This window comes from Cupressus sempervirens, chromosome 4 (genome assembly GCF_028749045.1).
Source record: "Cupressus sempervirens isolate cs-2001-9-10 chromosome 4, ASM2874904v1, whole genome shotgun sequence".
Taxonomy (NCBI): Eukaryota; Viridiplantae; Streptophyta; class Pinopsida; order Cupressales; family Cupressaceae; genus Cupressus; species Cupressus sempervirens.
The window spans coordinates 582,714,724-582,741,212 of record NC_143121.1 but is presented as its reverse complement, the minus strand read 5'-3'; the positions used below and the strand labels follow the sequence as shown (position 1 = coordinate 582,741,212).

At 35.4% G+C, this 26,489-nt stretch overlaps 1 protein-coding gene across 3 annotated transcripts in view; it reads left to right on the top strand.

Moving 5' to 3' along the window:
• The window catches only part of LOC149562541 (DNA-binding protein), a 173,859-nt gene that overhangs the window by 80,995 nt on the left and 66,375 nt on the right, over positions 1-26,489 (top strand). For all 3 annotated transcript variants that reach the window (XM_089826022.1, XM_089826021.1, XM_089826024.1), the window contains exons 7-9: positions 6,046-6,233; positions 20,105-20,177; positions 23,470-23,523. In XM_089826022.1, coding sequence (XP_089682148.1) covers positions 6,046-6,233; positions 20,105-20,177; positions 23,470-23,523 — 315 coding nt within the window. The remainder of the gene's footprint in view (positions 1-6,045; positions 6,234-20,104; positions 20,178-23,469; positions 23,524-26,489) is intronic.

The window sequence follows — 26,489 nt, the reverse complement described above, 5'->3', positions numbered from 1 at the left end:
TGTAGATGTTCTTGCACCACGAACCATGGAAGAGGCTTTGGAAAAGGCTGTCCAACAAGAACATAAGGTTAAGAAGGATGATTCTATTCGGGACAATAAGAGAAAGACTCTCTGGTACTTAGAAGGCACTGAATCTGGATCGCCAAGAAAGCAATTTAGGGATTATAAGAACAACAAAACTGAGAATAAAAGTAGTGGAACTAAAGATATCAAAGGAAATTTTAATGTGAACAAAAGTGACAGGAATAATGAGAAAAGAGGACCACCGGGGGGTTGTTATATTTGCGGAGGGAACCACTATAAGAAGCAGTGCCCTAACTTCAATCAGCCACAACGACCGTCTTTGCCACAACAACAACAGGTTTTTCAGTAGAGAATTCACGGAACCTTGGATAATAGGCAAGCGGAGTAGCAAATAGGTCTCATAGAAACACTGGGTAAGATCTACGAAAACCCTGTATCTATACTCATTGATACTGGAGCAACTGAATGTTTTATATCACCTAGGCTGTTAAGTAGATTTCCAAGAAGATCTGGTTTCATGGCAAAACCATGGACAATCGAATATGCAAACTAGACAAGGGCCAAGGTAGAGCAATGCCTGTTTGAAGCTCAAGTTGATTTTCCGAATTTCTCCACAGAACTGAATTTATATGTAGCTCGCTAGGATCTTATGACATTATCATTGGAATTAATTGGCTTAGTGAACATAAGGCTAAGGTAGATTGCCTTGTCAAAACTGTCAATTGTGTGGATGATAGAGGTAGATCCACAAGTGTTTCAGGAATCAAACATGAAATTAGAACCCAACAGATTTCAGCGATGCAACTTAAGAGGTATGGAAGGAAAGGCTGTGAAATATTTGTAGTAAGAGTTGAAGATACAAGAGAAACCACATACGGGGATGATTATATTTATGAAGATGGAGAAATTAAGCAAAAATTAAAAGAATCATTTGAAGAAAAATATCCCTATTTGAAGAACTATCAAGATGTATTTCCTGAGGAACTTCCTGGATTACCCTCTTTTTGAAAATTTGATTTCACCATAGACTTGTTACCAGGAGCTGAACCCATATCCAGAGCCCCATACAAAATGACCACCATAGAGTTAATGGAGTTGCAGATTCAACTACAAGATATGTTGGATAAAAAGATGACTCGACCTAGTGTTTCACCATGGGGAGCCCTTGTGTTATTTGTAAGAAAGAAGGATGGAACCATGAGACTATGTATAGACTACAAGATGCTCAATAAAGCCACCATAAAAAATCGGTATCTATTACCTAGGATAGATGATCTTTTTGACCAAATGAAGGGTGCGATTGTGTTTTCAAAAATTGATCTAAGATCAGGATACCATCAACTGAGAATTAAGGAAGATGACATACATGAAACTACTTTTAGAACTAGATATGGACATTATGAGTTTATGGTTTTGCCGTTTGGATTAACTAATGCCCCTGCAGCTTTCATGAATTTAATGAACAATATATTTCAGAATTGTTTGGATAAATTTGTATTGGTTTTTATAGATGATATTCTAATATATTCCAAGAATGAAGAACATCAGAAACACTTAGAGATAGTTCTGCAAAGACTCAAAGAACACAAGTTATACGGGATGTTATCAAAGTGCGCCTTTTATCAAAAAGAAATTCAGTACCTAGGGCATATTATTTCAGCACAGTGTATAACAATAGATCTATCCAAGATTAAAGCAATTAAAGAATGGCCCAAACCTAGAAACGTATCTGAAGTTAGGAGTTTTATGGGATTAGCCTGTTTTTACAAAAAAATTGTCAGCAACTTTTCAAGGATAGCCTATCCAATCACATCACTTCAGAGGAAGGGAAATAAATTTGTATGGACAGAAAAATGTCAATCAGCTTTTGAGTTTCTGAAAGAAAAATTGACTACTGCACCTATCTTAAGGGTACTCGATCCGCAGAAACCGTTTGTGGTAATCACTGATGCTTCAGGTGAAGGTCTAGGGGGTGTGTTAATGCAAGAAGAACAAGTTATAGCTTATGAGTCTAGAAAGCTGAAAAATTACGAACAAAATTATGCACCTCATGACTTGGAGTTAGCAGCCATAGTTCATGCTTTACAAATGTGGAGGTATTATCTAATTGGAAAATCTTTTGAGCTACGATCCGATCATCAAAGCTTAAAATATATTTTCACCCAGCAAAATTTGAATGCTAGACAAAGGAGATGGTTAGAATTTTTAGCAGATTATGAGTTCGACATAAGCTACATTAAAGGGAAAGAAAATAAGGTGGCTGATGCCTTAAGCCAGAGAAGGCATATTTCAGCAATGACTAAGGTAAACTTCCAATTGAGGGATCAAATTTTATAGCATTTGGAGCATGACGCATTTTATGTAGAAATCAGCATTGCAATTATTAGAGATCCACAGGACCCCAAGTATTCAGAATTTCACTTAGAAGAAGATGGATTGTTGAGATATTGACATAGAATTTATGTACTTAATCACCCTGAGCTACGAAGATTAATTTTAGGTGAGTATCATTCAGCCCCATATTCAGGACACCCGGGAGTAACAAAAATGTTATCTGACATAAAACCCTTATATTTTTGGAAGGGAATGAAAAGAGAGATAATTGAGTTTGTAGCAAGTTATTTAGAGTGTCAAAGAGTGAAGGCAGAACATCGGTATTCAGTAGGATTGTTGCACCCAAATGAGGTACCTGAATGGAAGTGGCAAGTAATATCCATGGACTTTGTACAAGGGTTACCTATGACCCAGAACTGCCACAACACTATTTTGGTCGTAGTTGACAGATTAACTAAGGTTGCACATTTCATACCAGGGAATATATCCAATGGAGCACCTGAGATAGCCCATAAATTCATTAAAGAAATTTTCAGGTTACATGGGGTTCCAGAGAAAATTATTTTAGATAGGGATGCCAGGATAACTTCCAGATTTTGGCAAACATTGTTTTCAACCTAGGGCACTAAATTAAATATAAGTTCAGCCTATCATCCTGAGACAAATGGTCAGACAAAGCGAGAAAATCAGGTATTAGAGGATCTCCTAAGGGTTTATTGCATGGATCGACAGTATCAATGGGAAACATACTTACCTTTGGTTGAATTTGCATACAATAACTCATATCAGTCTTCAATTAAAATGGCTCCTTTTGAGACTTTGTATGGCCGTAAATGCAGAACCCCAGTAAGTTGGAATTGATTGGAAGACAGAGTCATTGTTGGGCCCGAAATGCTTCAGGAAATGGAAGAGCAGATACTTCAGATTTGTCAGAGGTTGAAGGAAGCCAATGATAGACAAAAAAGTTATGTTGATGCTAAAAGAATACCTAGAGAGTTCACAGTAGGAGACAAGGTGTTACCGAGAGTTAAGCCTCAGAAGAGTACTATCAAGTTTGGCAAGAATGCTAAATTAGCCTCTAGATATGTAGGACCTTTCGAGGTTTTGGAGGTTGTTAACCCAGTGGCTTACAGGATTGTTTTACCACCAGCCCTTGCCAGGATGCATAACGTCTTCCATGTGTCTTACCTTAAAAAGTTTGTTAGTCACCATGAGCACATGATTGATTGGAAATTGTTGCAAGTGCGAGAGCCAGGGGTGATAGAGGTAAAACCACTTAGAATACTCGAGGTACGTAAGTTGTGCTTACGAAATCGAGAGGTAACTCAATTCAAGGTCCAGTGGGACTAGTATACATAAGATAATGCCACATGGGAAGGTTATCATGATATTTTTTAGAAATATCCCTATCTTTTCTCAGAAATTGAAAACTGAATATTTCGTTTCTTTTATCTTAATCTATTAAATACAATTTGATATTATTTTCATTGTGGACGATGAAAAACCTAAGGGGGTGGGTATGTTACATCCCAATTTTTGCTCTAAAATTTTAAATTGATTATAGCCGTTGAACCCAATTTATTTCTTCATGTGAATTTGAATCAGTTAATTATAGCCATTGTTATTATATGTTAGTTATAGCTGTTACTTATTCCTTCATGTTCATGTGAAATTAAATTAGTTAATTATAGCCGTTGTATCGATCAAATTATCATATGAAATTGTGTTAGTTAATTCTAGCCGTTGTATTAATTTATTCATGATCATATGAAATTGAATCAGTTAATTATAGCCATTGTATTGATCAAATTATCATATGAAATTGTGTTAGTTAATTCTAGCCGTTGTATTCATGATCATGTGAAATAGAGTCAGTTAATTGTAGTCATTGTACATATATGATGAACAAGTTAATTATTATGATGATTTCAAATAACAATTTATAAATCTTGAATTGATGTTTGGGCCAAAATGGTGTTTTAAATGATTATAGGACAAAGACCGGAGAGAGAGGGGAAGCATTGCGAACCGAGGTCAGTTATCAGAAGCGATAGGTTTGACCTAAAACCATCTTGGCAAGGTTTTCAGGACTTGGTGACATAATTTCAGGGTGGAACCGCTTGAGCTATAAGTAAAAACATTATAAATTAAAACAATATAAAATAAACATAAGCTCTTACCTTTGAGAAATTATCAAATAATAATATCATTCAAATATTATTTTATTCTCTCGATTAAGATCATAGATAAATGATTATTAAGTGGCACCATTACATTAAAATCATTAATACAATAATGTCACCTTACCATTACGTACCTATAAACTTAATCAAGAAAATAAGATAATATAAATAATATCAATTATTTAAATAAACTCTTAATCTTCTTTTCTTTTTAGTTTTTCCCTCCTTGGCGAGGGTGGAAATAGGAAGACTTGCCGGAACAATTGATATTGTTGTTGTCCAGACGCTTCAGTTATTCCGTCTGATAACTATTGGGACCTCAACCCACCTGAATACTCTGATGGCTGGATCAATGAACATCCCAAGCCCGACCTCGGGGGAGGGAGTAAATTAGAACGTGTGGGGATAAGTAAAAGGTTTGCGGCTAGAAGGTTAAGCCTATGATAATGCTTCTCCTCTCACCAATGCCAGAGCTTGGACAACCAATTAAGGAAGCTTCACACATAATCTAAATGCTCTTTAACAAAACTGTAAGTCTAGTATCTCTTTTCAAGTTTATTAGTTATTTACTTTAAAGATAAATATTTTGTTAAGATAGAATGTAGTTATCTCTATTTTTCCTTTCATTAGAATCGGTTGAAATATTAAATTAGTTAAGTATTTACTTTCAGCTGAACAATTAGATTATTGGTTAATGTTAACTAGATTTATTCTAGTTTAAGCTGTTATGTGAATAAGTTATAGAAATTAGTTTAAATTGAGTTAATATGAAACTTGATGTTACAGTTGCAATCTCTAACTCCAAACTATTGGTCGGGCAGGATCTTGGGCAACCCTCTCAACAAACCCAACCACAAGATCCGTATTGGGAAGCATTGTAGCCAAGGTCTACAATTTTCCTCACCTATCATCATATAGCACAAGAGCCTCAAATGAGAGTACCCTCAGATATACTGTATGAAACCTCTTGCAAATCCAAGCTCTCAAGCAAATACTCCCTGAATGACTCAGGACAGTAGAAATTATATGTGGAAGCATCAATCTGCTCCCCCGCAATTATTGATATAATTATTTCGCATTAAATAATTCAACAATAGAAATATCTTGTGGCTGCAAAGTGTCTAACCTTGCCAAGGTTACTTATCAGAGTTAATATTTAGCTTAAAACATTAATAAATGTCATCTATTGAGTTACTCAACAAAAGACGACCTTCTTGATATGGAGTTAGTGAATCTTGGCTAGATAAGCTAACAGAACTTGCATCGGGCCTGTGTATTGAAATATCCACTAACATCTTCGATAGATTTATTTAACGTTGAACATATTTTGTTTCTGGAATTAAGAAACTTCAGTCAATAGAGAATATTGTTTTACATTTATCGTCATTAGCTGGTTATTTTTAAAAAGCAACATGTTAATATTGGTATTGAATTCTATAATCCTCGATAGTTTCTTTTATGAAATATCTGATGAAGATTTGCTGCATCTTGTACTTTTGAGCAGAAGGCAGCTGTTTCAAAGGCTTTAGGGTCGGCTAATATATTTCTGCTACATGGGCCACCAGGAACAGGGAAAACCACTGCTGTGGTGGAAATTATCTTACAAGAAGTGAAACGTGGATCCAAGGTCCTTGCTTGTGCAGCCTCAAATATTGCCGTTGACAATATTGTAGAGAGACTTGCAAATTATAGGTAATTTCTATTTTTCAAAATTTTCATGTTTGACAACAATGCAGTTCAAAGCTGATATGATTTCATGCAGACTCGTCAAATGATCTTCTGCATTTGATAGTTTCTTTAATCCTTTTCACTATGGTTTACAGTGTCACTTCTTCTTTAAAGTTGGATTGTTCTTACTAGGAGGCAAAACTAGGTTTGGGTGTAATAGAATGCAATACTAGATTAATATATTTTCTTCTAATTCTCTCTTTGGATGGTTATGCCCTAGAATGTTTTTCACCAGAACTTTTCAAGGCTTCTTTTTTGGTGATTTCTTTTAAAGCATAAATCTAATGAAGCTTTGTTGAGCTGAAATGATAATCAGTTGAATTGATTAATAAAAAAGGAGAAGAAGGCTCCTTAAATAGAGATTACAACCTGAGATTCTAAAACAGAAGAAAAGACAAAAAACAAACATTTATTCAATACCGATCTAGGAAATATTAAAATATCTCATTTTATTCATAAAATGCAAATATGGACTGATAACTAAATTTTGACCAAAGCCTTGTGATTATTGGTTCTAACTAGCAGTTCCTCCTAAAAAGTAGGATCCACCCTAAACAATAGGAACCTTTCTCCAAACACCTAAAACTGCTGAAAGGGATCCTAGTATGCTCCATGGCCCTTAGGTGGTCATCCAATAAACTGCCAGTTCTTAAAAAATAGGAGAGCTCTAAAATATAGGAAGTATCGTTTGAAAGTCCAAAATGGCTCACAAAGCCTTTGCAATGCTCCATGATGCTCAAAATGAGTCCCCTAACCATACTATTGACCAACGGGAACTCGAGTGATAGGTCAACCCTTTGCTCTTCTCTTGTCACCTAGAAAGGGAACACTATAGTCTAATGACCAACCTTATGCTAAAACTTGTCCAAAATATACTGTGAGAGTCTCCCATGCAAGTGACAGGACGAAAGAGGAATTCCAAGATAGATAAAAGGAAGAACACCAATTTGAAACCTCAAAATCCTCTTAATCTTGGCTTGAATGAGACAAGGAGTTTTAAAGAAAAGTATATAAGATATCCCTTCATTGACCTTTTTTCCTGACACTTGCATATAGGTATCTAGAGCTTTTTTGAAGCTGGCAACCTCGTTAGTTTAAGCAGCATCCAATAAAGAGTTATCATGCATAGATTGAAGATGATATGGAGGAATACCATCACCTCACTTCCAATGTTGAATCAATTTTTACTTAACTCGAGACTTAATAAATCTTCCCAATCCTTTGTAATGTCCCCTTCTCCACACTAGGCCTCATTGGCGCCTAGTTGGTCTATCTCCCCATCTAGATAGGCTATCGACATTGATCTTGAGGATGCCAGCCAGTCATAGGAGATTATTTGGTTTCGTTGGGGAAATATTTAAGTGGAGGAGCTTTTCTATACTTTATTTTATAAAGTGGATTTATAAAGTTACTATACGACTTAAAGTCATTTCATGACTAAAGTTCATGACTAAAGTAACTTAAGTGACTAGAAGACGAAAATGGCTTTTATCCTACATTGCCTAGTTGTTTGTAATTTCTTTCATGTCGAGGTTATAAAAGAAATGAGCTCCTTGGGATTATCACCATGAAATATATCAATATCTTGAAGTCAATCTTGGTTGCTTAAATGTGACTGGTTTTCTCTTAAGGACGGAACCCCTTAACGAGAGTTGTGGAGACTAGACGTAGCCCCCAAAAGCTCTGCGAAGATTATCAGAATCAGGTACGAATTTTGCAAACTAATATACTGTGTTCAGTTGGCTTTACTTTGGAGAGGAATAAGTAATTTGTGGAGTTACATGCCTCTCCTTGTATTAGCTAGATAGTCGTATGAATAGGTCCATTTGTAGTATGAATGTGGTAGTAGGCATTGCCATACATAGCTGACGGTAACTCCATAGGTTTAACCCACTCCAAAAGGGGATTGGATGTGACAATACAGGCCAGCACGTATAAGATAGAGTATTGCGGGTCACAGTTCTTCATCACAGAGTTAGAGGAAGTCGGCAAGGGTAGTCAGCTAACCTAGAGGGGACTTGAGCACGATACTGGCATGATATAGGAAGACTGCGGGTGTTTAGGCATCAACCACAAGTATGGGCAGTATAGATACCTCTCATCATAGGTCGGTAGGGTATCTCTCACAATAAGGGTAGACTGATGTAATACTCCAAGGGGCTTGACCATCAGCAACAATGAGAGTGCGTGACCCTTGGCCAATCAAATCCAGCAACGTGTGAACTACCCAGTCCCTCACGTGAACTCCAGGTGCCAATATCTGTACATGTATGTTGATTGTTTACATTTAACTGATGTACTATTGTTTAAACCATTGGTTGAATGTCAAATGCCATACATTATTAACGTTAAGTCCTTAGGAATTGAGGAGTCGAGGGTGAGTTGAAGTAAATGATTAGATGTTTGTTCTGGAATACATTGTAAACTCTGAAGTTAATGTTTGAATATGATCATTCCTTCTTTATTGTTTCTGTTAGACGGTGGGAACATATTTAAATTTTGTCAGGAGCCATCCGCACCAATTCACAAATAGTATTGGTTCAATTAACTAAGATCAGTGGTACACGGTTGGGAACATTTCATCCTTCAACCATTAAAATAAGTAAGGTGAGAGGGGATCATGTCGTTGAAAACTTATAGAGGAACCAAATAACTTTGTGGGCTCACTATGATAAGAATTGCAATAGAGGTTGAAGTGATGCAACTCATTACCCAACTGGTTGTATTCAAAGCCAAGGAAAGAACACATTTTCGGACAAGATTCTGACTCTGATACCATTGATCTGAATCATTTTGTCAATTTAGAGGACAATATCAAAGGAAGAAATAATGATATTGTAAACACATAATAAACAATATCAAGAACTTAATTTATTCATAATGTTAAATAAAATCTCGTACAATTGTGGACAATCTTGTAAGTGAGATGTATGCCTGCAAATCAATCAAATTTGGACGAACTCATCGAGGAGTTGTGTGTCCGAGCTTATAAAAGTTGGGCTATCCCGTGAATGAGATGTATGCCCATTAACTCAATAGGAGTTGGGCAATCCCATGGTTGAGATGTATGCCCATGAACTCAATAGGAGTTGGGCAATCCCATGGTTGAGATGTATGCCCATGATCTCTGTATTTAAGATTTGATACAAATTGGCAATCTCAACAAACAAGATGTATCTCCATATCCTCTTCCTGTTGTTCAATTCATCTTGATCCTCTTTATACATCTTAATGGAAGCTGAAAGGTCACTTCATCTCATGATTTCATAAGAAGTTGAACAGACAATACAAAAGGAACAGTCATTACAATTGGCTAAAAATAAAGAGATCTCTTTGGTTGAATATCCTAATTTATTTCTGATTAAGGTGCTAGACTAAGGCTGAAATTGCGTCATAGGAGCCGCAAGCTCCATACTCCATGCCTTTTTCAAGACAAGCTCGTAAAGATGCTCAGTAAATAATATAACCAATCGCCTCTTTGTTAGATTAGGTGTCATTGCAACGAGCCTCTGAAACTTGCTAATGTAAGTGTTGGGTGGATAATTTGCAACCGATAGTTTTGGGTAAAAATCTAGTCACAAAATAGGATGACCAACCACAATGTGTGAGATAGAGTCTCTCCTACCTTAAAGAGAAGGCTCCCCCTTCTAACCGTTCTTTGAATCAAATCCTTTCTTCTTATCTTTCAAAGAAGAACCCACTTACTCGTAGAGCAAGTAATGGGCAGAGTGAATCTCTAACTACACTTCTATCTAAAGCTGGAAATGGTGATACCAATTAACTAACCGTAACTCAAAGGCTAGTTGAAAGTGTACCAGTTTGGCTCGAAATTCGATCGTACTTCTATATGGAAAAGCTTTACAATTAGGGCACAAAGACTCCTAAAAGTAAAAATAACTTAACTATTTTGCGAATTAAGAAAGAAGTATAAGATACAGACAAAGCTTCTAGCTATATATTTCCACAATTGCTCCTAGTCAAAGCTTCGACTCCAATTGCTTCTTAACTCTTTTGCATTCAATTACCAAGAGCGCAAGATAACATGAATCAAAGATAACTTAGATGAATCATTGGACAAAGCTTATAATTCACACAAGTAACAATCTCACTTAGTCAAAGTTAAGTCTCAAATGCTCGTTTGTATTCACTTTTCTCTCAAAATAGTGCTACACAACAAAGTTCTGCTAGCACGATTTCTCCAGAGCTCTCTTGCATACAATAATAGATAAAAGATGATTTTTACAATGAGGGGGCACTCCTTTATATAGGCACAGGAGTTGAGAAAAAGCTGGACGAAAAGGTGGGAGCAACTCAACCAACTTTGACCTAGTCTAACTAGAAGAAAAATAATAGGGCTACATGTAACTGCAAATGCAATTTGCATTACATCTTTTCATGCACATGTAACTTGCATTACATGTAATTACATTTTTTTCATGTAATGCATCCTCTTAGACCTACAAACAGAAATAAAAACAAAGACAACAATCTTAAAGATTGTTTCTTAGTGCCTTGAACTTGACGATGATATCATGCACTATAGGAAGATCAACAATCTCCATTGTCTTTGATATAGCTTCAATCCTCACTGCATCTACATATGTTGATTGTACAACCTTGGAATTTGTTGCCAAAGAATCTAACAAGTGTTTTGTCGAGGATTTCTGCAAGACAAACTTGTTTATTGTGTGCGAACCAAAATTTTCAAAATCCACATCAGCATTGATCCTGATTGTATATTCTGAACTTACCCTTTCAACTTAAATGAGATTACTATGTTCATCAAGAACTTGACATCCCATTTGTTCCAAATCGCAAGTAACACCTATTTTAACTACTTGACAATCTCCAAGGGCTACATGCAACTTTGTAATCAACTTCCTCAATGTTTCTTCTTTGTAGCCAATAAGTGCTTGAAATCTGAAGAACATTTCACATGACGGAAGAATGTCACATGATACCAAGGCATCCAGATCAAATTTTTCCATTTCATCCCAATCATTGAGGATTTCCTTCAAATCATCTGCTTCTCGAGTCAAAGAAAAGATCAAGTTTCACTCTATTTCATTTATCTCTTTGACACGCCTAAGAATTGCAAATGTCTCCGTGATGGCTCAAACTCCTTCAAAGATGATTTCTCCTATCCAAGACTTGGTGACTTCAATCAGCTTCCTTTCCTTGGATGTTTGAGACAACAACTACCCTTTGAAAAGATTGTTGCCGAATGACCTCGTTCAGGTGAGAAACCTCCTGTTTGAGTTGATTTTTCTTCTCCCATAGTTCATGATTGCTTTTTGATACATTAGCTAATGCATCTTGAGCATCTTGTAAACAACTTAGAGGTGACTGTTTCCCAATTTCAGCCTTAGTGAATTTGTAATTAGAACGAGTAAGTTCTTCAACAGGTTTGTCCACCAAGGGCTCAACAACTTCAACAAATTTGGTTTTATCTGAATCTACCAAAATCCTTGAAACAATCTTATCTTTCAAAGATTTGGATTTGGTCTTCTTGACATGGAGATTATCTGGAGGTACAACCACTTTTCTTCTTTGTTCTTATTCTGCTCGACCATGCGGGCAAGCTGAAACTTTCATTTGCGAAAGTAGGTATAGTGGAGACCATTGGCATTGATCCAAATTGTATATCTGTTGTGACTGAGCAAGATTCAGTCTGCACAGCTAAAGGCATAGGAGCATGATGAGAAGACTCTGTCATGGAAAGCTCAAAATACGTGAAAGATGTATCAAGTTGGGAAACTTGACCACTTGTAAGAGTTGGAAAATCCTCAAACACATTTGCCAAATGCTCATATTGTTCATTTGCAAGGATGAGAGGAGCAACAAAAGAAATAGGAAAAGCCATTGTATTGACTTCTGAGACTAGAATAGAAGGTGTGAAAACAATGGAGAATAAATCCACATCATTGTGAACTTCATCCAGAAAAGGTGCCTCATGTATGGACGGTGCACGAGTTTGTGCAGGCCTTAGGCGAGATATGATCATGACTTCCCCTTCTTCGTCCGTATCTTCTTCATTTGATTCTGTCTCCAATTCTTCCTCCGATTCTTCCTATGATTCATGAACTGGTTCAAAGATCTGAGATGACTTAGATCCCTTTCCACCCTTTAATTTTAATTTGAGGGAATCCTTAGCATCAGAAGAGGAAGCACCATCTTTCCTTGTAATTTCCAATTGTGACTTCCTACTAGGAGAGCCAAAGCTTGCACAATCCAAACCCATTTTAGGATTAACTCTTTTAAGGCCTTTATTCTTCAACCATTTGTTGGTATTTACCAAAATGGATTGAAATCTATCCATGATAGATGTACCTTCTTTTTGTTGCCACTCAATAAGAAAAGGGCACCTCTTATCAAAGTCGGCTTGATGAAATTTTGGATCAAGAATGTTGCCATCATCTTCGACTTGGAAATCTAAGGGAATCTCCAACATGTTAAGATTGATTATCTACTGCAAAATAAATCTGTAGTAGTCCATCTTCATTTATATCCAGCTTTGTTCTCATATCAATCTAGACATCCTCAATGCGATGAACATGTGTGAATGCCCTTTTCATTTGAGAATTCATTTCTCGATAATCAAAGTCAAATTTGGCTTTGAACTTCTTCAAGGTGATCAATTGCAACTCTGCTTCCATATTCTTTTCTTTGTACACAGAGTTAATCGAATAGTTGCCAATCACCAAGGTTTTGACTGAAGTAATACTGAAACCAGGCCTATGCATAGTATGCTGATCACTCTGCACTTACATGAATTGTCTAGCTAGTTCCATCAGGATGATTCGATCTGTAGCATACTTAGGTAAGGTATACAGTTTGCCTTTAAATTACACAACTCTCAAGTATGTAAAAGTTGGAAACTGAATGAAAATACAAGTGTATTTATTCACCTTTTCCAATGCTACATCAGATACCCTCTTGATGGATAACTATTTATCGAATAAGTTCCAAAAATTCCCAAAGAAAGCATCTTGGACTCTTATGTAATGGAATTTACTATTAGCCAGAGTCATCTGGTCATGGTAATCCCAAACTAGAATCTGAAGACGATCCCCCTTTGGTTGAGAAACCAGAGGAAGATCCTATAGTAGTAGCAATGTAGACGAGGTAAGAGTTCATGTAAAAGGGCACTGAAGTTCTTGCGTTGAGCAACTGATGGCAAAGTGTAGTGCTAATCAACTCTCCCCAAAAGATGTGTTCTCTGTTTTCCATAATTTGAAAGATGAACTTGTACATCCATGATTCGTGATCAGTAGAATCTTTGAGACGACATACTCTGCTAAGTAGAATGATGAGATCTTTGTATTCTTGTTTGAAATTAGACTGATGAACGATCTTTGGCCATCTCGAGAAGTTATTTCTTTTATTGTCTAACTAGTATTGGTTAACATACTTTTGATAATTGCCTTTCTTCTCATTCCAGTTTGCCAAAGATGATTCTTTGGTTAGATTTGCACACTTTGCATTATGTGGTACCTTGAAGATCTACTCAATGACCTCTGGGTCAAGACTGATTACAACCTTGCCATTAGCGTACTTGATTGTCTTTGATTTTGGACTGAAACGTCTTGCACATCCGAGAACTAAATCAGGTTCCATGGCAGCCATAGGAAATGTAGACTCCAAGTGAATGTGACTTCTTTTGATGCGCTTCATCTTGTGGAAACAAGAGTTTCAACTCTCCGTAGAAAATTAGCCATGTCCACATGACAAATCTTTGTGTATGTTATCAAGAATAGATGCAATTGATGATGGAGTTGCATGAGCCAGCTCTTTATTGAATTGATATTCCATCTTGCCTTTGGATTTTAATTTTGATTGTGAGGGCATTTGTTGCACTTGCATTGCAACACAAAAGTCCCAAAACATAAACACATCATTAGAGGAAATTGCCATACAAGTCGATTCTCGATCAGCAATAAAGGTTCAAATGTGGATTTGAAACTTAGGAGTTCCAACAAAATGATTTCAAAAGAGAAATCATATGCTTTTGCAGTAAATGGAGATGAAATGTGAATGGAAACAAAATGCGGAATGAAGTGTTATGAAGGTGGGAAATGGAAAATGAAATGAAATGAAAATGTGTGAAGGTGGAATGCATGGGAATGTGTGCAAATGAAGATTGCTGATTTTAAAATGCGACTTAAGGTTTTCAAGGTGTTATTGCATGAAAAATGATTACATGTAACATGTAACAAGGGATGAAAGATGAGATGTGATGCGAAGGCGGATGGAGGATGAGCTTTTACATGCAATTGTAGATAATGAATGAGATGCAAAGCATGGAAAGATGTAGAAACATGTATTTGGTCATAAAAGTGTCGGTGCATATGGAGAGATGGAAATGGAAAATGTAAGAGTGACAATGAACTTTATACTCATCTTTGGTGAAAAGATGAAGTCAAAGTACATGGAAGTTGAAAATGACATCTTTTTGACTTCTCAAAAAGTGACTTTAAGTCAAAAATGGGGTTTTGAGATGCAATTACACATAAGGCTTTTCGTGTAATCGTGTCGTGCAAATGAATGCAGAAAGTGAGATGAGTGAAAATGGAAGCATAAAATGGGATTACGTGCATGTGCAAATGGTGAATGAGATGGAAAACATGTAATTGCATTTGTCGGATGAGATGTGAAGTGTTGTGACATGGAAGATGGAAGTGAAATGTGATGATGCTTTCGCATGAAATGAAACAAGAAAAAGTTCTTGGGAAAGAACTTGTAACTTCTCCAAAGTGGAGAAAACTGGAAAGCAAGCACAAAAAACACAAAAACTTCAAAAGAAAAACATACTTTTGGAAAATGACTCAAACAGGTCAATATGCAAAGCACTTCAACACAATTTCGAATTTGGAGTTAGGGGGAAAACCAAAAACATGAAAATGAACAATTTCTTCATTTTTAGAGGAAAAATGCACTTTCCATGGTATCAATTTCAACAAGTGGCAATCATCAAACAATAATGTGCATAAAATCAGAAAGATAAGCACAAATTAAATAGCAAGGAAGAAATTGCCCACTTACATGAAGATTAAGTGCCGAAAATGGTGGAGGGAAATGCTCCAATGTTGAAAATTTCTTCAAAAAAATACTTTGAAACTTTCAAACTTTTCAAATTCGAATGGGAGAAGGCAGCAAGTGAGACGTTTTTAGTTTTAGATGCCAAAAACGTGCCCTATCATTGCTCTAATATCCAATGTTTTTGGTTGCACATGCTACGGGACGTTTTTGACTAGAAACATGTTTCTCCAAGGCATGTAAAAAAAATGTTTTGGTTGTTAAACACCAAAACATGAGTCATAATGCAATGTAAAACACCTCAAAAGCCAAATCGATTCATCCTTAGGCAAAAAGTGAGCTAAAATGGATTTATTTGGAGTTTTTACCAAAACCTTGTCCTTGGATGGAGCTTGGAAAAACGTTTGTAGCAAGATAAATCGATTTCTATTGTTTGGAAATCCATGGCTAAGAAAAAACGACCTTAATGGAGAAGATTTCGTGAGAAACCATTAAGTAAATCTCTCACAATCTTCAAAATTGGGTTCTTAGAGGCTCTTTACATGTGTTCTTCCAAAATTGGGTTTCTTGAGAGCAAATACATGAGCTTTAGTGCAAATCGGACCTTTTAGGAGGCAATGCATGTTTTAAAATATGCATAAGATGCAAATTGCACATTTTGGGATGGATTGCATGTTTTAAAAACTTCTTATGATGCAAATCACACCTTTTGTGATTGATTTCTTATTTTAAGTGAAAGCTCATGTTTCGGATGCAATAGCACATTTAAGTCATAAAACTCACCTTTAGATGCAATGGCACCAAAAAGGTCCACTTTTGATGACCTTATGTTTTAAAGTTGAACTTTATATGCAATGACATGTAAAATGTCCACTTTTGATGGATTTTACGTGCAATGGCATGCAAAATGTCCACTTTTGACAACTTAAAGTGATTAAATAAGCATATGTCAATTTAATTTCATTAAAATGTTACTTAAATAGGACATAAACCATATTTAGATATCATATTAAAAATATGACATATAAATATCATTTAAAAAGTAACATTTAAATGAGCATTTGATTTAAATATCAAAAATTAAACTGAACTATATAGTTAATATAGTCACTTTAAGTGAAAAATCAAAAAGTAACTCAAAATTATAACATAAAGTGCACTATAGTTACTTTAGGTGAAAATTTAACTGATAAAGTAATTTAAAAACATAACATAAAGTGAATTAAAGTTATATTTTTCAAAAAATGAATGTCAAATTAAAAATATAACATGATATTTTTAATTCATGCTGTTGCATCAAAAAGGTCCACTTTTTGGATACTAAAACGACCATATCTTTTGACTGACAACTCCGATTACACTTTAAGTTAGATCGGATCGAAGGGGAAAACGAAAGCCATGACTTAAGCAAGACCAAAGGACTAAAAACTAACAAATGCAAACTCAAAAAACAAAATAAAGCAAAGGATTGACAAAAACCAAAACAAAAAAGACTTGATGAAAGCCTTCATTAAAACAATTTGATATACAAATTAGAGTTGATTGATTGATCAACATTAAGCAACTGAATATCAAATTAGAGCGATGCGAAACTAGTTTGAAAAAGTTTGGTACTGTTCCATCACAAAATGCAGGAGAACAGTAAGAATCCAAACTGCCCATCTGCCTAAGCTGAGCAAGATCTCTGAAGTACACCTTTGAATCCTTTTTGTCAAGGTGCTCAATCAATCTATTTGAGAATTCTTGATAGGAGGTAATGAGGTTATGCTGCAAGGTAACCATCTTGTGATGCCAACAATCATGAGCTACACCATCCAAATGCAATTTTGCAGCCTTAATTTTGTCTACTTAAGTCATAGGTCAAAGAGTCATGTTAATCCAAGCTCTAGCTGATACCTTACTTCTTGCTTGGCCTTATTATGATCTTTCTTTTGAGTCACGAATCTGTAAAAATTCAAGTGTTCCTTAACCTGCGGTGGTAATGAATCCCAATCAGCATGCATATCCAGTATGTTATCTGTAAATGCTACACCTTCTTCCTCTTCTACAATTTCCCCCGATTCATTCCTTAAGAATGTTGGATGTGTGGGCCCATCATAAATGCATGTAGGTACTCTTGTTGCTCTAGGGGTACCAACTGCACTGCCATGCTCTTCCTGATCATGATTTTACCCTCTAGGTAAAGACATCTGCTGTATAGCCATGGTAAGTTTCTGCGAAACATTTGTTACCTATTGTTTTCTTGCTGCAAGACCCCTGAATATCTATTGCCTCTTTGCCCTCATTATTGCATGCATTTCTCTGGACTACCTCCTCTCTTGGCACCCATTATTTCCAATGGTGTTTCCTCTAACTGATTAACTTATTCTTCTGCTCTTCTGCGAGTATAGTACCTATGTCAAACAAACCCCTGTGGTTGCATGTAAAATCCCAACCCTGCAGGATAGTAGGAAAGTACTCTGATACCATTGTGATATACCCTGCTGGTTCAATTTCAATTCTAAATGGAAACTGACTTGATTTTGATATTTTGAAAGGTTTTGTATTTTTTTGGTTTTTGAATATATAATGCCTACTAGAATTTTTTGAAAATGATTGACAATAACAACTATTCTTGCATAAAAATAAATGTGAAACTAACCAAACATAAAGTGGGAAATGATTTCTTATTGGTTGACATATAAATACAAAGCAAGGAAATTTATTTATCAATTGCTGAAAGTAAATTTGCAATAATAAGAGAACCTGGAACTAAACACACAACCTTAGAATTGATGACAAACCCTTCTCAAAATCCAGGCAAAACCTCCTATGCTGATGGATATCCAATTCTAAAAAAAAATTCTAGGCATTTTGGCCATGGAATCTCTTTCCAAGGCAGCAGGGCTCATGCAGGAAGCTAGAAACATGTATGGTGTGCCAAATTATTGATTTGGATCTGCTATAACTGCTGCAAATACCTGCCACTGATCGGCCATGAAGGTTCTCTAGATTCACACTTTTATTTAGCACTCAAACTCCCAGAATTTGACAAATTATGTACATATATGACTCCTGAAGGAGGCCCTCTGATTTGCAGGCTTCAATGGATCTCTCACCACTTTAGAATACTGATACCATGAAGAAATCCACATTCTCTAAGTCTGGTTGCTGAAACTCTTGCACAAATTCCAAAGACATTATAAAGAAAAGTTAAATGCTTAGTAGAATAAGGTTGAATTGCCCTTTGGATTCTTTATATATTTCCCAAGCATGTGACCTCTTCCTAATTGGTGTTTTAAATCCCTTTTATAATTGCTTTTGATGTTTTAAATTAAATTAATAATAACTCCTTGGTTTGGGCACCCACTTTATTAAATCATTCAATGCTCATTAGCCATGTCTCTTGGCCCCATTCACTCTAATAACTAAAAAAGTTGAGTAATAACTTTACAATATAATCATTAAGAAGTAATACCATAAAATGCCATTATAATTTAGTATCTCATTGAACACTCATTATTTCGCTACACCATCAAGGAATTGGGTCAACATTTCAAATCTCCACAGATCTAGGTGCCCTGCCAAAAATAGTAACTCTGCAAATATGACTTACTGTAAATAGTAAGTCCCTGAATATCTAATCAATCCAATGGTACAAGGGATCAACTTTGCTATCATAGACCATTCAAGTGCCTTCCTATAAGAAGTAATCCTGACTTTCTTGTAATAGTCACTTACTATAAATAGTAAGTGTGCCAACCTGAAGCAAACAAAGAGCAATCTTGAAGACTTTGTACTCCAGATGGGAAAGAGCCTCCTGCCCCAAGTGGGACCTTCTTACCATCACCCTGAGCCTACGAGGGCCTATGATAATCTAAACCAATTATAAACCATGGAGAGCTAAAATGGGGACATTAGAATTTTGGGTGGTGAGAGGACAAAAAAATCAGTAGTTGTTTGTGTTGGAAACATTTGAAAGAGGATATTTCAGATGCTTGAAGAGATTGGATTATTGCTTTCAATGGAACAATGGAAGATAGTGTATTCTAAACTAGCAGTTATAGCAGTTTCGATTTTAGATTACCTTGTGCCTTCTTCAAGATTTTTTTTTTGCACTTGAAGACTTAAATCTTGTATAGCATGGTAGACATATGTTTTATTCTGAGCATTAGTTGTTGTTGTTGGTTTGACGGAGTTTTACGCACCAGTGAATAAGAGTAAATAAATACAATATGCTAGGAAGCAAATGTCTAGACTTTCATATCAATGCACATTATTTGATTTTTTTCATTTTCCTTTCCTCAGTTTTCTATTTCATTATTTATCTCAGTTATATCAAAGTTCCACAGGGACAAAAGTTGGGGACTTGGGGCAAAATGTCCCACAGCATGACCACCTCTGCCACCCTTAGGTCACTTGTTAAATGGCACATGCCATTGTGTACTGATTGCAAGCTTTAACTTTGTGAAAACTAGTTTGCCTTTTATGGGGCACTTGTAGAGATGTTATGATTACAGATTTTGCCTTGAATATTTCAATTTACCTTAGTTTGTATAACAAATGGTTGTATAAGTTGGATTTGTTTCTTTCCAATGCATTGTAGAGATTAGTTAGTAGGATGTGAGTTTTATAGCCTTCCAATAATTATGCATAGTCACTAGTACTTCAGAGTATGTAATTTTTATGTTTCTCCACCATTCCTCTCTGAATAACTTAAATATATGGTCTATATTGGATATAGACATCAATCTTTCAACTTTGGAAAATATTTTCCTTTCTTGTACCTTTGCTAATATGGTACACCAATTGCATTGCAGAGTAAAATTGGTGAGATTGGGGCACCCTGCACGACTTCTTCCTCAAGTATTGGACAGTGCTCTAGATTCTCAGGTCCTTTGAATTTCTACTTTATTATTAATTTGGTATTCTACAACTCTATTTGTATAACATAAATGATTATATATATGCCTCTGATATGAGAAAAGGAAAATAATGCTTACTACATTTGCATGTATTTTTCTAATCAGCACATAAAAAAAGTTAATAATAATAACAATGGCTTAATTTAAAAAATGCAGATGATGATATCTATCTGCGGGACCCTGGCAGAAATGAAATGGTCTATTTGAAAATCCTATGAAACATCAAAGCTGAGGAGAAATATGGATAGTTCTCCACTACTTTTGTTTTTACCATAGTGATTGCATATATTGATTGGCAAATATCTAGTTGGAAGAAGTATACACCAAAAATACAAAAGAAGCGCAAAATAGAGTTGAACTCTTTTTCAATTACTAAGATTAGTAATGTGCAAGGATCTCTAGAAATCACATAAATAGGGATATCATTCCCCAACTGAACAAAAAGGTTATATCTTATTAATAATTTGTATATGTTTGACATGCGTTTATATCACTTTTTTAAATGTATGCATGTCATCCTGTGCTTAACTGTGTGCATATGTAGAAAATGGAATAAAACAAGATATTTTCCTTAATATTTGTGAACTGTGAGCAACATATGGGCTCAAAAGTGACTTCCATATAAGACGTTATAGACATATAGACTATGTAGTAGGATAAATAAATTGTAGAGATATCTCAACTATGACACACAATTTGCAGGTATCATATGTGCAGATTATCTGATACAAAAGCTCCTGTTGTTATCACTTATTTGAGAACATATGCAGATGTGTAAATCTATTTAGAGATAGATCAACAATAACTCACATAGGAACACATGTGGACATCACATGCAACTCTTATCTACAATAATGAAAGTGTAAATGAAATCAAAAAATAGGAATGCTTTTATTACTGTCAAATACAATATAAAATTATAAATATCTACTACTTGATGTGTTGCCTTCGTTTGAAGAGAGAGCCTCATAAATATAAAAGAGATACATGTTGGAAGAAATGATGGTTGGACACAATTTTTCATTTATATCATGCTGTAACTAGAACTAGTATTCAGAGTAAAAATGCAGACTAATAATTTACTTTTTCTTCTAGTTATGAAATCATGCATTTAAGAGTCATATGAGTACATAGCTTAAGTTTCCTTCTACATCTGATCCCTCCTTGAAGTATGTTGTCTTGCTGACAACAATTATAAAGTAGTGTGGGATCCAGAAACAGGGTTGCTTGTAGATTGGATTGGGACTACAGTGCTGTAGCTGCAAATCACTGTATTGGAACAATTATATTGTAAAATAGGATGTACATATCATGGCAGTTCAGTGTGCAGTTGAACTTAACATGAATAGATCATCGATTACGTCCCCTATTGCTCTTGCAAAGCTGCTTTGAAGGCCAGAAATTCAAACATAATAGAGATCTTGATTTTAGTGAGACACAATTCTTGCAACATTTCTACCACAATGTTGACAACAAATTTCAACTTCAACAAGAACACCAAGCAAGTGTGGTACCAAATGCCAACTGTCATGAAGCTAAGTTAGCTTCAAAGATCTGAGCTTGACATTATCATTTTAGTAACTCTTGGAAGACAAACTTTTTCAGCATCCTTCCACATATTTTAAGCTTTTGTTTTGCAATTTGCAGTAATGCATAAAACATATATTGAATATTGAGGACCTAATATATTAATGTTCTGGGAAGATAATTGCATATACTTTCCATTTCTTGACATATAAGTGGCATGTACGACTTTTTCAGATTATTGCAATTTTGGTTTTACTTCTTATCACCAACATCAATCTTTATGTGTAATGGTTCCATCATCCATGTTCTCTTTTTGTGCTCTCGTTGTTGTTTACAGTGTATACAAGAGCTTTACTTCTGCCATAACCAACACAGCTATGCAGTTTCAGACTTCAGTGTGTTGTTGCCTTAATTAATTTAAAATCAAGATGTGGTATGAAATCAATGTTGTCATATTGCATGTCTTGTCAAATCAGGCCAGGCTAGAATAAGTATGGTTTCAAGGCTACTCCTTGGAGTACCTTCCTCGTCTCTTTAATAATCACAGATGATGACAGTTGCATATGTACGTTGCAATTTTTGGCTTTACTTGATACTTCTGTCATTAATTGTGAGGTAATACTTTCCTTGTAGTAAAATCGGGCTAACCTTTTGTTGGAACCCTGTAGCTTATCTCGACCAATAGGAACAGAAAACATCACACAAAGGTTTCAAGAATCAAGATTTACAAGAGTGGGGTTGTGCCTCCTCTTGCCATCGTCTCCATTCAGGATTTACCAGACAGTTTATCTTATTGAGGCCTTCGAGACCATTATGACATCTAACAACAGTTATACAATAAACTAAGATTTCCTTGCATTGCAACTTGCTTCCAAAGTGAACTCCTCTACTATATTTAGCTGTATATACATGGCACAAGTGCAAAACACTGAGCCAAGATGGTATACATGGTCCCCAGTGGGTGTATTTATGCATAAGCTAAGCATTTAGAGTTTAGACGAACAAAGGTCCCAATCAGCTAGATCATTGTAAATGATGCAATTCCAAAGTTTGAGCTTCCTTTGATCTATTGGAGTCTATTTTTTTTTTTCATGTCGGCAGGTTTGATCTGAATATGAACTTGTATGTAGGCCATTTGCCATGTAGGATGGGTTAACTCCAAGTTGAATGCATTTAACATCTGAAAAATAGTGCCACGTATAAAATTGAACACACCCTCATTGGGTAAAACTTATAATATTTAGAGTGCATTTTCATAAACTAGGAAAACTGATAGTTCTTGACAACATAGGAACATTCCATTTATATGGTCTTGAAAAATTAGCTGATAACAAGTTTGGCATGCATGTATAAAAATCAGAAACCTAAAAAGATTTTGGAAAAAAATGGCATATGACATTGCCAATGTGGTGATTTCTGATTTTTGGGATTATTCTCGACTTTTTGAAGTGTTATGCTACTACAGTTGACACTAGAAAGTGCTTAGCATTTCTGGTAAATATATATTTTGACTAACATTTCCTTGATATTGTAGAAATTATATTGCATATTTGCAGGATAGTAGAGAATAATCTAGTGGAGTTCTACGCAATAAATTTCTGAATAAATTGTCTAAGACATTGCTTAGGCAAAATCATCCTTATTGTTTCTGAATCGATACATAATTTTTTTATAATCTGCATTGCATTACTTGATTTACATTGCAAACTAATGATAATACTTTTTTGCTACAGGTTTTGAAGGCTGACAACAATGCACTTGCAAATGATGTGAGAAAAGAAATGAAGGTAATGATCATTTGATGCATATTTTGAGAAACTATATTTTACATACTTGATTTAAATATAATTGAAAACATTTTCTTCTAGACCAGAACAAGAAATAGTTGGATAACATAATGAAGCTTTTACTATTCTAATTGTTGGAATGGCTGGTTTTGTCTCTTTTATAAAATTTAGCAGTCGAATTTGGAACCTTCTAGTAATATTTGGCTTTGATGAATCCAAAGATTCTTTCTCAAGTTAAAATAATAAAATAGATTCTGAAGTTAGTTATAAATTAGCACTTGCGCTTCTTGTGCAAACCTTTCTGTATCTCCACAGGACAGAGAATTACGCTTTCAACCCATTCTTACAAAATTCCTTAATTTTATACAGTTCAAGAAATGCACTTCAATCTGAGAGCTTCTAAAAAAATTTGATTATAGGTCATGCTGGGGAAGGTATCTGTAGATTCTCTTAGATAGATCTTGGTGGATTGAACAGAAAAACTGACTTGGTAGTCTTATACATGGTATTTGTTAAGAATGTTAGCATTTGGTGTATTGAAACATCTGCTGTTTAATCTTAGTTGTTGACATTTTATGTATATATACAAATCTGTCATTATAATTATACTGCAGAATAGCAGTTAAATGAGTGTATTAATTCTTCATGCTTAACATGATATCGATCCTCTACATTTAGATATTAAATTATATCTGATGGTTTACTTCACCACTGATAACATCAGGTGTTATTGTCTTACACTCCGATTGTTAACAAAGGTTATTATGTTTATCATCGATCACGTTCGGGTGTTACCTTGCTCACACTGATTGATAAATCGGAAGTCTTCTTTGTACTACATACACACCAGTTGGCTATTAAGAATTGTCATCACCAATTAGTATCGGGTGAGATTAGTTATGAACAGGTACTATATATATATATACTTGCCCCATTTTCTATCTGCAGATCATATCAGTAAAATCGGCATATTGGTCTCAGACTAAATCAGTAGACTACTTCAACAAACATATCTGATATAAAAGCCAGGCAATTACATAAGGAACTAAAAGATATCCTGAATTTATAAGGTCAACACTGAAAATATAATTGCTTAGATCCACCAATAAAGATCCATTAAACTTTACATGGTATCAGAGCCAAATTGGTAGATATTAAGATAGTATCTTTATTAAGATATTATCTTTTTAGTTAAATACTTTCTATAATAGTCAACTACTTGTCTGTAGTTCGTCTTTCAGTCTAGATAGGAATGTTTTCTATCTTGTCTCGTTTGTCTTCAGTCCAGATAGGAATGTTTCCTATCTTGTCTTTAGTTTTGTTTTTAATTTCGTCTTTAGTCTACGTAAAAGAAACAACATCCTTGTAATTCTTTATAAGGAACACATTTGTTCCTCTATTAATCAATCAATCATTCGGAAATCTATTAATCTACCAATTCTTGAATCTTGTTACATGGTATCAGAGCCTAATATGTTATTTTTTCGAAATAATTTCTAAGGTTTTTTGATCTGTGAAGAATCGAAGACCAGTCTACTTAGTCTTCAATTTGCCCTAACTGCAACTTCAAAATGTGTTTTTTTTTGGTCTGAGGGTTTTGAAAAATCGCATTTTTTTTTGTGTTGGAAAAATACGGTTTTTTCTTTAACACTCATGGCTTGTGGTAACGGGTGATGGCGAATTAGGGTTCGATTTTGGAGAGGGAGCCTGAGAAACGGCTTTAGGGACCACAGTGGGAGATCCATGGATGTGATCGTGATTGGTCTTTACCTCTACAACCCGTCTTTATTACTATTTGTAGCTCGCATCTACAAATCGCATCTGAAAATCGTCGCACGTTTTGAAGTCTTCTTGGGTCTAATCCAACATTATTTGGAGGCCAAACTCCACTCTCAATCTGCAAATAAGGATCTGTGCAAAAATCGACTAGTATTCTTCACGAAATTGCCATTTTTTTAACTATCAAAACCTTCATTGGCCACCGACTGAGTTTTGGCTTCGAAACCCTAATTTTTGGAGTCTGAATTTTTTTGGATTACATATTTGTGGTGGGTTTTTCGAGACCTCATCTGGGTCTTTGTTATAATTTTTTGGCTACCTCGTTTTTCGTGCCTCAAATTTTCGAGCCGACGGATTTGCATTGACTGTAGATTTGTTTTGGGGTTTTTGTCTTCTCTTCTGGGTCACTCTTTGATTTTTCTAGGTCAGCTAGGAATTTGCCTTGAAATCCATGCCTGTTGAATTTTAGTCTTGAAGTTTGTACCTGAATTCTTCGAAATGGCATCTTTGACTAATTTGATGTTGGAGGGCAGTCCACGATTCAATAGCTGCAATTATAACCACTGGAAGTAGCGCATGTTAACCATCTTTGAGTATTGTCGTTTGGATGAGCTTGTTCTAGGCACAAAGACTCGTCCGACTTCTGACCAAGCAGAACAGGACAAGTTTGATGATCTCAATCGAGAGGCTATTATGCTTCTTAAGCTCTCTGTTATCGATGATTAGCTACTGTAGAAATCTAGAAATATTTGAAGGAGTTGCATGAAACATTTGACAAGAGTCGGGCATTCTTTCTGTAGAAATCTTTGTCAGATGCAAGAGCATCTGACGAAGATTAAGGACATCTGCGATCAGCTTGAAGCTATTGGTTGGAAAATGGAGGAAGAGGATATGGTAGTCATCACTCTGAAAAGTCTACCATCGTCCTATAAGCACTTCATATAAACACTCAATATTACATCAACTAATGTTGATCTGAAGTTTCCAGAATTATGCACCAAACTTCTGCAGCAAGATCGTTGGAAACAATAGTTTGGCAACAGTGCTTCTATAGCCTCCTCAGAGTAGGCATTTGTTGCAAAATCCTTTCAACAGAACATCGGCAACCATCAGCCTTCTCAGCCTTTCGAACATCAACCTTCTGCTCATTCCCTGGATGGCTCTACGAAGCAAAATGTATAGTGTAA